The sequence below is a fragment of the Manis pentadactyla genome, chromosome X (assembly GCF_030020395.1).
Source record: "Manis pentadactyla isolate mManPen7 chromosome X, mManPen7.hap1, whole genome shotgun sequence".
NCBI lineage: Eukaryota > Metazoa > Chordata > Mammalia > Pholidota > Manidae > Manis > Manis pentadactyla.
Window position 1 is genome coordinate 110,352,351 of NC_080038.1, and position 14,991 is coordinate 110,367,341.

Here is a 14,991-nt window from a genome sequence, read left to right on the forward strand (position 1 = left end):
GGCTCTAAGAAGGGACTCGTGGTTACCAAAGGGAAGAGGGTAGGGTGGGTTTGTGGGTGGGGAGGGAGGAAGAAGGGGATTAAGGGGCATTATGATTAGCATACATAATGTAGCGGGTAACGGGGAAGGCAGTATAGCACAGAGAAGACAAGTAGTGATTCTATAGCATCTTAATATGCTTATGGACAGTGATTGCAATAGGGTGTGTGCGGGACTTGATAATATGGGTCAATGTAGTAACCACAATTTTGCTCATGCGAAACCTTCGTAAGATTGCATATCAATGATAACTTAATGAAAAAAATGATTGTATATTAATGATACCTTAATAAAAAAATTTTTTTTTAAGTTACCAATGAAGTTGTCTGGAGGAAGCACAATGAGAAAAACAGAAAAGCTCAGGGATCAGAGAAAGCTAGGTTAACACCCTAGGTTTTTGTTGGACATTGGTCTCAGTGGTTACAGTTAATAAACTTTAGTCTCTGAGCTTCACCTTCCTCATCTGTAAAAATGGGGACAGTATCTATCCTGTAGGATTTAGTGAAGATTAAATGAGAAATATGGGAAGCATGTAGCACAAATCCTGGTACACGGCACATATTCAAAAATGCTTCATTTTCCCACAGCAATAAAGCATCTTGAAGGAGTGACTGAAAAATGTGGTAGGTCATATTCCATCATTTTGTAAGATAAATGAAGTAAATACTCTGAATTCCCATAATCACTTTGAAAAAATGGATTGTGTATTAGACCAAGAGTCAGAACACCTGAGTTAAGACATTTGAAACTCTTGCTGGTCTCAGTTTTCTTATTGGTCAAATGATGCTAATACCACCATTTTACATAGCTGTTAAACAGCTCAAACGAAGCTGTATGTGAAGGTACAGTCAAATGTACATGAAAGACCATTCTATTTTTCTCACTGGTTAACAAAGTTCATCATCGAATATTGAAATATTTTTAACCTTAATTCATACAATTTTTTCTTCCTCAGTAATAATAATGGAGACATTGTTATTATACTTCTGGAGGAAAAATAGTGTACATACTACACTCGGCTGAAATGCTGACTATTATTTTCAGTTTAACTGAGGAATGCAGAGAGATAAAGTATTTACAAATAAACTATGTGAATATAACAAGTAAATGAACAAATACATTATATTTTTTCAAATAGGAATATCTAATGAATATTTCAAGTACTTAAAAGTAATATTTCAATTTGAGAATTGGTGTGCACTCACCTTTTTTCATCTCCCAATTCTTCATTTTTCTGAGATTTTTCAAGACCTTTTTCTTTTCCCTTATGTGAAAGAAAGTTATTTTAAATTGTATGGTGCACTTCTGTGAGATCAAGGGAGAATATGTTATTATTTGCTCAAAATTTTCTTTACCTTAAGTAAAGGGACAATCGATCCAATATGTGCATCTCCTTGCTCAGGAACTGCTACATCTTCTGTATTGGGGTCAATAAAATCATACACCTCCTGGTCTAAGTATAGATTAGTATTTATTAGAAAATATGAACAGTAAAAAGTATGCTCTGACAGAATAGTAAGTACTTAGAATAGAAGTGTATTTTCTCAATAAGAGTTGTCCAAAGATACTATTATTTTTCAAAGCCATTTTTAATAAGGTTATTGTACATGAAATGAAAACACTAGACATCATATGAATTACCTTTCTGAGAATCAGGTTTACTTCCTATTGAGTGATTATCATTTCTTAATGTCTGCTCTCTGTTTGATTCTGAGACTTGAGAGTGAAAGCTGATTGTGTCGTCATCTGATGGCTGAAAGGAATAAGCACAAAGTACAAATCAGGCATTTTAAACACATAAGGATTAAGCTGCTTTAATTTCATATATGATGTGTAGAATATCTACTTTACATCTCCAGTTTTCAAGTAAAATATAAGTAAGTATGTTAAGGTTTACTATTCTTTTTAAAATGTGCATGTTCTTTTTTCATTGGAAATCATAAAATGCAATGATCTCATTTTTAAGCAAAATACACCAAGTACTTACAAGTACCTATTTCAAAAAATTTAACAAAATTTTAACATAAAATAGATAATTAATAGAAAAGACTCACTTCTGTTGTAGATAATCGTTTCTCCCCATTATCACTTCCAATTCCAGAGTCAGGGCCATGATTTTTATTTGGATAAAAGTCTTCCATACTGTAGAAACAGAAATTCTAAGGGCAGTTACAGTTTTCTTCTTAAATAGATAATACAGACTTGACCTAAAATTTCCTGAGATAATACAGAGTATATACTTTCGAAGTCTAAGATCCTTAAGGACATAAAGGGGAAAATATCAGAAGTCTTCCTACAAAACACATTATTCATGCCCTTCATGTAATATTTTTCCTTCATGTGCTTTGTTGTAAAGTGTCAACTGTTCACAATAACCTATTATTTCTCCTGAGAAATTCAGAAAAGCAGATTTCCCTGCTAGAAAATCACCTTGATAAAAGACCTTTCCATTTTTCTCATTGGTTTAACAAATTTCACAATAGAATGTTGAAATATTTTTAACTTTAATTCATAGTTCTTTCTTCATTAGCTCTAAAATTATGCATTAGCTTTATAAGTAACATCCATCTAATATTTAAGAAAAAATGCAAAAGTTTAGCCTGCAAAGCATTGAATGAAACTATTTTATTGTGAAAATAGAGCTATTTTTTACAAATTTCTGAATTAATAGTATGCCATTAAGGTTGTAAAGCATTTTTCACTTTAATTTGCACGCTTACCATATACTCTACATTTACCACTTATTATTATGTGCCAGGAATTGGGCTAAGTGCTTTAAAGATGATAATACCTCATATATTCCTTATTAAAACTCTAGCATGTTGGTAGTGTTTTCTCATTTTACAGATGAGGAAACTGATGGCAGGAGGGGTTGAACAATTCACCCAGTTACACACAACTTGCAAATGGAAGTCTACAAGTGATCCCAAGATGATTTAATACTAAACTCCCTGATCTTCATCATTATGTTGTATTTCCTCCCCCAAATAATGATTTATATGCTTACCAGGAGTATATCAATGAACTCAGGGAAGCAAGTACGAAGTGTCAGGCACTATGCTGAATGCCTGACTTGAAATGAATTAAAAAATGTTTGGTCTCAAAGGGCCTTTAGCCCATAGGGGAAGTATGTGTTTCTGTTTAGAATGCTATGACAAAGGTAAATGTACAGTGCTATTAGAAAAAAGAACTCAACTAATTCTCCTTTGTAAGGTAGGAAGAGCCTCACCAAAGAAAGTGGCATTTGAGCTTAGTGTTGGAACATGAAGAGAGGCAATAACTGCTAGCATTTGTCAAATGTCTACACTGTTAGGTACTTTGTCAGGTGCACCTCATATTTTATTTATAATAACCCTTACCTTCTGTAATGTATGCATTATTTCTTTTTACAAATGATAATAAAGTTAACTTCCCATGGGAAAAAACTAACATTTACTGAATATCACTTATTGAACTAGTTGATAAAAACACACATTTTATTTTCACAATAAGCTTATGAAGCAGGTACTATTAATGTTTTAAATAAAGACACAGGCTCAGAGCAATTAAGTAATTTACAAAGGCCACAGAAGAATTAAGAGGTTTAAACCATGATTAGAGGCAAAATCCATCTGATTCCACTGCACAGTAATACATCCACATACATACTAAAATACACCCATCCACATTTTAATAAGTGACAATGATAGTAATCAGCTATTTGTTGAGAAATTATTATGGGTAAGGCATTGTATTAAGTACTCTATATAGTATTATTTCATTTAACCCTGATGACATACATATGATTATTTTCCTTTTTACATATAAGAAAACTGAGGACGAGAGATGCTGATACAAGAACATAAAAGTTATTCAGAGTTGGAGAAGGGCTTCATGGGCATATTATATCTGACTCCAGAAGCTGATACACTTAACTACTACAATGCCTATCTATGTAGAATAAATAGTTTACAAAATAAGGCTTGGAAGGCTATTTTAGGTGGTTAAGAACTGTGTAGCCAATAAAATGAGTGTGAAAGTGGAAAATACATATGAGAAATTTCCAAGTAGTTCCCTATAGGCTGTGAGTGAGAAATTAGCAAACCTAAGAAGCAACACCCAAGTAAACTCTATTGATCTGCAACATCCAATACAGTAACCACTGGCTATACATCATTATAGAGCACTTGAAATGTGGCTATTCCAAACTGAGATATGGTGTAAATGTAAAATACATAACAGTTTTCAAAGATTTAATAGGAAGAAAAACAATGTGAAACACCTCACTGACTTTTTGTCTTAATTATGTCAAAATGATATTTTGGATATACTGAATTAAAAACACTATTATTATAATTAATTTCACTTGTTTCATTTTCACTTCTTTCTTAAATGGGTTACAAGAAAATTTAAAATCACATACTGGCTCATGTTACATGTCTCTCGGATGGCACTGCTAGAGACCATTTCCAAAATATCTCTCAATTCTGTCCACTCCTTCCTTAGTGTACCCTGTTCAAGACTCTCTGATCTCTTAGCAGTACTGCAACAATCTAGTCCCTGTGCTTCTACTTTTGTTTACTTCCCATCTATTCTCCTTGTAAGAGTCAAAACAGTTTTCTTTAACATAAATCAGATCATGTTTTTCCCCTGCTTCTAACTGTCCAATGACTTCCCACTGTACTTTAACTAAAATTCAAACTCCTTACCACAGCCTCCAAAGCCCCCACATGATCTGAACCCTGACTACCTCTCCAAAGTCAATTTGTACCATTTAGCAACTCTGCTCCAACTGTGTTGGATTTCTGTTTTTTTTAACACACCAAGCTTCTTACTTTTAAGGCCTTTGCACTTGGCATCCTTTCTGTCTGAAATGCTCTTCCACACACTCTTTACACAGCTTAGCTTTTCACATTTCAGGTCTTAACTTAAAACCTCATCTTCCCAAAGAGACAGTCCCTTACCATGCTCTTAAAACATGCTCCTTTCCCTCATAGCACCCACCACAATTTGAAAGTGTGTGTTTGTATATTATATTTCCTTACTTTGTTTATTGACTGACTTCTCCTCCACTAGACTGTGAGCTCCATAAAGGCTAAGATCAATGTGTCTGACATTCATCAGAACATACCCTGCACCTACTACTATGCATTTGACTAATATTTGTAAAATACATAAATGACAAAATATAATGAATATTGTTACTAAAGTTCACTTTACAATAAATATAAAGAAGACTAATAAAGATTAAAATACGATTAAAGTCTAATTTTTGTAGAATTCTTTGGTCTACTATCATTCATAATACTAAAAAAGTAATCTTTAGAAACTAAATTTAATATTTAGATACTTAATTCTACTTAGTCAACAGAAATACTCAGGAAAAAGTCCTATTTAGGAATTCAAGAACTTGCACAACTAACAATAGTATTTAATGTACTGTCATTTCAAGTAGTCTACACTTTCTCATAAATATAAATGACAAACTTTTAAACATTTTAGGCAGATGTGTTGTCTCTCCCCATTCCAAATGATTTTCTATACTACTGGATGGAATTATGTTTCCATAAACTCATTCAGAACAATCTACATCCCAAAAGGATGAATTAAAAACAGAATATAACATCAACCATTTCAAAATCTCATGAGGAGAAAAATATCAATATTATACAGAACATCAATGATAAATCATATTTGAGCCAAACATAAAGAACATCAAGAATGTGAAGGAAGAAAGTACTTCAAAATGTCTTGTTCTTCCACCAACCTCAGTTCAAAGTCAAATCCTACTTATTACAAATGTACAAGAGTGATCACAGGAGTAAAAATAACAGTACTCAAGTGCTGAGAAATTAGTGCTTCTGCACTACAATGTCAAATACTTTATAACATCAATACATTTTACCACTAAACCTTTAAAAATAATGAGTTTTTTGGAGAAAATCCCAAATGTATTCTAGTTTCACAGAAGTTCATTCTAAAATGATGGTATTTCACCTCAGTCAATTACTGATTTTAACAATGAGCTAATCAGCCTAAATATATTCAGGACATTCAAGATTAATAAATATCTTTAATATAAAGAGAAGACACCAATTATCAAGCAAAGAAACTGTAAGAATATTGTTATTACCTGTCTGTGAGAGGCTGGGAGGGCATTCTTTTACTCAATGGTGGAAGATCCAGAGAATCTGGTTTCTTATCCATTCTGCAACATGCTTGGATATTTAAGTATTTAAAGATGTGTACTTTACCCTTTAAACATATCTGTAAAACAATAATGGAAAAATATATAGCTATATAGGTCCAAATATAAATGCCATCTACCAACTTATTTATATATTTTAATAATTTCAAATTATGCTGAGACATCACAACCATGACACTTTGTACACTAAAATAACTTGTACTTGTGAAACTATATGACAAAAATCTAACAACACGGATAACAACTACAATTCTACTGCCATCTCTGTTCTTATTAGAAAAAATAAGTTGATGGCTTCTGGAAGATGGCAGCATAGAGAGAGCTTAAACCCACCTCCTCCCACCTTCACACCAAATCTACACCTACACAGAGAACAATTCATCTTCAGGAAGATCCGAGGACTGAGTGAACACCTTCTGCACAAGGAGGGATAGAAAGATCACATTCAAAAATGGCAGAAAAGACAGAGATATGATAATGGAGGAAACCACACATCCAGCAAAATGACCCATGGTGGGGAGAACTATCACCGAAAGACCTGATGCAGATTCTGGGCCCTAGGGTACAGAAAATAAGCCATCCTTTAAAATTCATCTAGACACTAAGTAAAAAAACATAACTTCTACAAGTAAAGTACCCACCATTTGGCAGGGGAATAGCTGGAACTCTCTCTGGATCAGAGGGAGGTCTGGCAAGCACCACTGTTTGTACTCCTTTCCCAACATTGATAAACATGCATGGGTGGGACACAAACATCAATCAGAGACTTGGTCTAGGTGGCTTGCTAACCCTTACCTACACCGAGATGCATCAGTTAGAAAGTGCTCTGAGGCCACAGCTGTCCAGACAACATGCAGCCAGTCACCAATGAGGAGCATACTGTGGCCACTGTTGCACCATTGGCGCTGACCCAATAGCTGTGGAGACAAGGTTTCCCTCAAGCCAGTCCTTACTGTATGCCTGAACTGTTGATCCATGGACTCAGAGCCAGAAGCTGTGGGGAAAGGGCTTCCCTGCAAGTGGCTGCACCACAGGCATGGAAGCAGTAGCCCCAGAGACAGAGCATTCCTGGGAGCCACACCAGGACAGGGGCTGCACTGGAGTGTGAAACCAGTCACCTCCCACCTCTGGACACTGTGCCTGAGTTGCTGCTACACCACAGGCACAAAGCCAGTATCTAGCTGCAGAGACAAGGCTTTCCTGGATGTCAAGCTTGGGATGTAGCTAAACTGTGGTCACGGAGCTGATAACAGACCATTCCTGGAGAGCACACCTGAGCAGGTGCTGCACCACAGATGCACAGCTGGTAGCTGAGGAGGTGTGGCTTTCCTCGAGAATGAACCTGGACACACAGCCTCCCTACCAGCAAATGACCCCATGGTTATCTACTCAAGAGATGTTCCAATTGAGACCCTACAATGGTGCCCCTCTCCAACCATGCCTTGAGAGCCCTGACACAAGGGCACCACTGGCTAATGCTCACTAGGCCTCTAGCCAGACAGCCAAAACCACCAAACACACAATCTAGCTACGGTACCTTCCCTACACAAGGCCAATCCTTCAAGATGGGAAAGATAGCCCTTTCTACTAATTCATAATTTCAGACACAGAAACTCAAACAAAATGAGGAGATGGGGGAATATGCTTGAAACAAAAGATCATGACAGGCTGAATTCCAAAAAGATGGCGGTGTGAGAGGAGAGACAGAGGCTTCCTCCTAAAATGGGATACAATTAGAAAATTTAATTGGTGCAACTAATCCTGAGAGAGCAACAGGAAAGGATGGCGTCAGACTGCATACACCTGGAGAAAAGAGCAGACCTCACTGAACCGGGTAACATACCAGAGCTGTGGCACCACAGGACTTGAGTCCCTCCCCTACACCAGCTCACTGGCAGGAGGAAAAGAAATGGAGCAGGGAGGGAGTGGAAGGCATGGGACTGCTGAATACCTAGCTCCAGAGATCTGCTCTGGGAGCACAAACCTACATTTCATGGTGCTTTCATGAGACTCATGTGACTACCGGGTTGGAAAGTTAATACAGGCAGAGTTCCTGGGTGGACTGGGTTTCTGGCTGCTTGTGGAAAGCAGGGATCCATATCCGGCTGCTCTGGGACAAAAACTTATACCTGTGTGCCTGGCCCACTGGCTCAGGCAGTGGAGACAGGCACAGAAGCCAGGAGGCGGGGAACAGCTCTTTCCTCCCCCCAGGTACCAGTACCGCTCCCCTGCGACCCCTGACATTGCTTCAGGGGTTGAGCAGCTCCAGAATAGAGCTTCTGGACACTGGAGGGTGCCATATACAAACATGAAATGCCAAAGGAACCTTATCCAGAGAAAAATTATTAATACAACTTCTGAGAAATATTTAAATGATATGGACCTCGTGACTCTTCCTGAAAGGGAGTTCAAAATAAAAATCATCAACATTCTAATGGAGGTATGGTATGGAAAGACATCCAAGAACTCAGGAATGAATTCAGGTCAGAGATCCAATCATTAAAGAACACGATGGAGGGTATTAAAAGCAGGTTGGATACAGTGGAGGAGACAATAAATGAAATAGAAACTAGAGAAGGGGAATACAAAGAAGGTGAGGCACAGAAAGAAAAAAGGATCTCTAAAAAAGAAAGAATATTGAGAGAACTGTGTGACCAATACAAGCGGAACAATATTCGCATTATAGGGATACCAGAAGAAGAAGAGAGAGAGAAAGGGATAGAAAGTGTCTTTGAGGAGGTAGTTGCTGAAAACTTCCCCAATCTGTGGAAGGACATAGTCTCTCAGGCCATGGATATCCACAGATCTCCCAACACAAGGTACCCAAGGAAGACAACACCAAGACACATAGTAATTAAAATGGGAAAGATCAAGGATAAGGACAGACTGTTAAAAGCAGCCAGAGGCAGAAATAAGATCACATACAAAGGAAAACCCATTAGGCTAACATCAGACTTCTCAGCAGAAACCTTACAGGCCAGAGGGAGTGGCATGATATATTTAATACCATGAAACAGAAGGGCCTGGAACCAAGATTGCTTTATCTGGGAAGATTTTCACTTAAATTTGAAGGAGAGATTAAATAATTTCCAGATAAGCAAAAGCTGAGAGAGTTTACCTCCCACAAACCATCTCTGCAGTCTATTTTGGAGGGATAGCTATAGATGGAAGTGTTCCTACGGTTGGATAGCTGTTCCAGAGGTAGTACAATCACGGTAGGGAGGGTGGAGCAGCTGATTGTGAGGCAAATGCAAAATTAAATTGACTATCCCCAAAGTCAATCAAGAGATAGACAAAAAGTACAGAATTTAATACCTAATATATAAAGAATGAAGGAGGAAGAAAAAGGAGGAGAAATAGAAAAGAACCTTTAGATTGTGTTTGTAACAGCATACTAAGTGAGTTAAGTTAGACTCTTAGATAGTAAGGAAAGTAACCTGGAACCTTTGGTAATCATGAATCTAAAGCCTGAAATGGCAATAAGTACATACCTATCGATAATCACCCTAAATGTAAATGGACTGAATGCACCAATCAAAAGACATAGAGTCACTGAATGGACAAAAAACAAGACCCATCTATATTCTGCTTACAAGAGACACACCTCAAACCCAAAGACATGCACAGACTAAAAGTCAACGGATGGAAAAAGATATTTCATGCAAACAATAGGGAGACAAAAGCAGGTGTTGCAGTACTAGTATCAGACAAAATAGACTTCAAAACAAAGAAAGTAACAAGAGATAAAGAAGGACACTACATAATGATAAAGGGCTCAGTCCAACAAGATATAACCATTTTAAATATATATGCACCCAACACAGGAGCACCAGCATATGTGAAACAAATACTAACAGAATTAAAGGAGGAAATAGAAAAAAGGATCTCTAAGAATGAAAGAATATTGAGAGAACTGTGTGACCAATCCAAGCAGAACAATATTCACGTTATAGGGATACCAGAAGAAGAGGAGAGAGAGAGAAAGGAATAGAAAGTGTCTTTGAGGAGGTAGTTGCTGAAAACTTCCCCAATCTGTGGAAGGACATAGTCTCTCAGGCCATGGAGATTCACAGATCTCCCAACACAAGGTACCCAAGGAAGACAACACCAAGACACATAGTAATTAAAATGGGAAAGATCAAGGATAAGGACAGACTGTTAAAAGCACCCAGAGACAGAAATAAGATCACATACAAAGGAAAGCCCATCAGGCTAACATCAGACTTCTCAGCAGAAACCTTACAGGCCAGAAGGGAGTGGCATGATGGTAACCATGAATCTAAAGCATGCAATGGCAATAAGTACATACCTATCGATAATCACCCTAAATGTAAAAGGACTGAATGCACCAATCAAAAGACATAGAGTCACTGAATAGATAAAAAAACAAGACCCATCTATATTCTGCTTACAAGAGACGCACCTCAAACCCAAAGACATGCACAGACTAAAAGTCAAGGGATGGACAAAGATACTTCATTCAAACAATAGGGAGAAAAAAGCAGGTGTTGCAGTACTAGTATCAGACAAAATAGAATCAAAACAAAGAAAGTAACAAGAGATAAAGAAGGGCTTTACATAACGATAAAGGGCTCAGTCCAACAAGAGGATATAACCGTTATAAATATATATGCACCCAACACAGGAGCAACAGCATATATGAAACAAATAGTAACAGAATTAAAGGAGGAAATAGAATCCAATGCATTCATTTTGGGAGACTTCAACACACCATTCACTCCAAAGGACAGATCCACCAGACAGAAAATAAGTAAGGACACAGAGGCACTGAACAGCACACTAGAACAGATGGACCTAATAGACATCTATAGAACTCAACACCCAAAAGCAACAGGATACACATTCTTCTCAAGTGCACATGGAACATTCTCCAGAATAGACCACATACTAGGCCACAAAAAGAGCCTCACTAAATTCAAAAAGATTAAAATCCTACCAACCAACTTTTCAGACCACAAAGGTATACAACTAGAAATAAATTGTACAAAGAAAGCAAAAAGGCTCACAAACACATGGAGGCTTAACAACACGCTCCTAAATAGTCAATGGATCAACAACCAAATTAAAATGGAGATCCAGCAATAAATGGAAATAAATGACAACAATAACACAAAGCCCCACCTTCTGCGGGATGCAGTGAAAGCAGTCTTAAGAGGAAAGTACATAGCAATCCAGGTATATTTAAAGAAGGAAGAACAAACCCAAATGAATAGTCTAACGTCACAAATATCAGAATTGGAAAAAAAGAACAAATGAGGCCTAAAGTCAGCAGAAGCAGGGACATAATAAAGATAAGAGAAGAAATAAACAAAATTGAGAAGAATAAAAAAATAGAAAAAAATCAATGAAACCAAGAGCTGGTCCTTCGAGAAAATAAACAAAATAGATAAGCTTCTAGCAAGACTTATTAAGAGAAAAACAGAATCAACACACACCAACAGAATCAGAAATGAGAAAGGAAACATCACGATGGACCCAACAGAAATACAAAGAATTATTAAAGACTACTATGAAAACCTATATGCTAAGAAGCTCAAAAACCTAGAAGAAATGGACAACTTCCTAGAAAAATACAACCTTCCGAGACTGACCAAGGAAGAAACACAAAATCTAAACAAACCAATTACCAGCAAAGAAATTGAAGCAGTAATCAAAAAACTACCCAAGAAAAAATACCCCGGGCCAGATGGATTTACCTCGGAATTTTATCAGACATACAGAGAAAATATAATACCCATTCTCCTTAAAGTTTTCCAAAAAATAGACTAGGAGGGAATACTCCCAAACTCATTCTATGAAGCCAACATCACCCTAATACCAAAACCAGACAAAGACCCCACCAAAAAAGAAAATTACAGACCAATATCCCTGATGAACGTAGATGCAAAAATACTCAATAAAATATTAGCAAACCGAATTCAAAAATATATCAAAAGGATCATACACCATAACCAAGTGGGATTCATCCCAGGGATGCAAGGATGGTACAACATTCAAAAATCCATCAACATCATCCACCACATCAACAAAAAGAAAGACAAAACCACATGATCATCTCTATAGATGCTGAAAGAGCATTCAAAAAAATTCAACATCCATTCATGATAAAAACTCTCAGCAAAATGGGTATAGAGGGCAAGTACCTCAACATAATAAAGGCCATATATGATAAACCCACAGCCAACATCATACTGAACAGTGAGAGGCTGAAAGCTTTTCCTCTGAGATCGGGAACAAGACAGGGATGCCCACTCTCCCCACTGTTATTTAACATAGTACTGGAGGTCCTAGCCATGGCAATTAGACAAAACAAAGAAATACAAGGAATCCAGATTGGTAAAGAAGAAGTTAAACTGTCACTATTTGCAGATGACATGATATTGTACATAAAAGACCCTAAAGACTCCACTCCAAAACTACTAGAACTGACATGGGAATACAGCAAAGTTGCAGGATACAAAATTACCACACAGAAATCTGTGTCTTTCCTATACACTAACAATGAACCAATAGAAAGAGAAATCAGGAAAACAATTCCATTCACAATTGCATCAAAAAGAATAAAATACCTAGGAATGAACCTAACCAAAGAAGTGAAGGACCTATACCCTGAAAACTACAAGACACTCTTAAGAAAAATTAAAGAGGACACTAAAAAATGGAAACTCTTCCCATGCTCTTGGCTAGGAAGAATTAATATCGTCAAAATGGCCATCCTGCCCAAAGCAATATACAGATTCGATGCAATCCCTATCAAATTACCAACAACATTCTTCAAGGAACTGGAACAAATAGTTCAAAATTTCATATGGAAACACCAGAGAGCCTGAATAGCCATAGAAAACCTGAGAAAGAAGAATAAAGTGAGGGGGATCTCTCTCCCCAACTTCAAGCTCTACTACAAAGCCACAGTAATCAAAACAATTTGGTACTGGCACAAGAACAGAGCCACAGACCAGTGGAACAGAATAGAGACTCCAGACATTAACCCAAACATATATGGTCAATTAATATTCGATAAAGGAGCCATGGACATACAATGGCGAAATGACAGTCTCTTCAACAGAAGGTGCTGGCAAATCTGGACAGGTACATGTAAGAGAATGAAACTGGATCACTGTCTAACCCCATACACAAAATTAAATTTTAAATGGATCAAAGACCTGAATGTAAGTCATGAAACCACAAAACTCTTAGGAAAAAACATAGGCAAAAATCTCTTGGACATAAACATTACCGACTTCTTGAACATATCTCCACGGGCAAGGAAAACAAAAGCAAAAATGAGTAAGTGGGACTATATCAAGCTGAAAAGCTTCTGTACAGCAAAGGACACCATCAATAGAACAAAAAGGCATCATACAGTATGGGAGAATATATTCATAAATGACATATCCAATAAGGTGTTGACATCCAAAATATAGAAAGAGCTCACACACCTCAACAAACAAAAAGAAAATAATCCAATTAAAAAATGGGCAGAGGAACTGCACAGACAGTTCTCCAAAGAAGAAATTCAGATGGCCAACAGATACATGAAAAGATGCTCCACATCACTAGTTATCAGAGAAATGCAAATTAAAACCACAATGAGATATCACCTCACACCAGTAAGGATGGCTACCATCCAAAAGACAAACAACAACAAATGTTGGCGAGTTTTTGGAGAAAGGGGAACCCTCCTACACTGCTGGTGGGAATGTAAATTAGTTCAACCATTGTGGAAAGCAGTATGGAGGTTACTCAAAATGCTCAAAATAGACTTACCATTTGACCCAGGAATTCTACTTCTAGGAATTTACCCTAAGGATGCAGCACTCCAGTTTGAAAAAGACAGATGCACCCCTATGTTTATCGCAGCACTATTTACAATAGCCAAGAAATGGAAGCAACCTAAGTGTATATCAGTAGATGAATGGATAAAGAAGATGTGGTACATATACACAATGGAATATTATTCAGACATAAGAAGAAAACAAATCCTACAATTTGCAACAACATGGATGGAGCTAGAGGGTATTATGCTCAGTGAAATAAGCCAAGCAGAGAAAGACAAATACAGAATGATTTCACTCATCTGTGGAATATAAGAACAAAGGAAAAACTGAAGGAACAAAACAGCAGCAGAATCACAGAACCCAAGAATGGACTAACAGTTATCAAAGTGAAAGAGGCTGGGGAGAATGGGAGGGTAGGGAGGGATAAGGGCAGGGAAGAAGAAAGGGGGTATTATGATTAGCATGTATAATGTGGGGGGTGGGGGAAAGGGGAGGGCTGTGCAACACAGAGAATACAAGTAGTGATTCTACAACATCTTACTATGCTGATGGACAGTGACTGTAATGGGGTTTGTGGGAGGGACTTGGGGTAGGGGAGAGCCTAGTAAACATAATGTTCTTTATGTAATTGTAGATTAATGATAACAAAATAAAAAAGTAAAAAAAAAAAGATCATGACAGAACATCAGAAAAAGAGCTAAATGAAACAGTCAAGGAGTTCACAATAATGATTATAAAGATACTCACTGAACTGAGAGTGGGTGGATGAACTTAGTGAGAACCTCTATTTAGAGACAGAAAATATAAAACAACCAATCAGAGATGAAGAATACAATAAATGAAATGAAAAACACACTAGAGGAAATTAACAACAGATTAGAGGATGCAGAACAGATCAGCAATTTGGGAAGCAGAGTAATGGGAAAGCACTGAAGCTGAACAGAAGAAAAAAAGAAATGAGGATTG

General features: G+C 37.1%; 1 protein-coding gene across 7 annotated transcripts in view; it reads right to left on the reverse strand.

The window, feature by feature from the left end:
• Positions 1–14,991, reverse strand: part of LRCH2 (leucine rich repeats and calponin homology domain containing 2) — a 171,606-nt gene that overhangs the window by 77,208 nt on the left and 79,407 nt on the right. For all 7 annotated transcript variants that reach the window (XM_036917260.2, XM_057495801.1, XM_057495800.1 and 4 more), the window contains exons 6-10: positions 6,152–6,285; positions 2,094–2,181; positions 1,681–1,792; positions 1,395–1,492; positions 1,245–1,303 (exon numbers count right to left, since the gene is read on the reverse strand). In XM_036917260.2, coding sequence (XP_036773155.2) covers positions 1,245–1,303; positions 1,395–1,492; positions 1,681–1,792; positions 2,094–2,181; positions 6,152–6,285 — 491 coding nt within the window. The remainder of the gene's footprint in view (positions 1–1,244; positions 1,304–1,394; positions 1,493–1,680; positions 1,793–2,093; positions 2,182–6,151; positions 6,286–14,991) is intronic.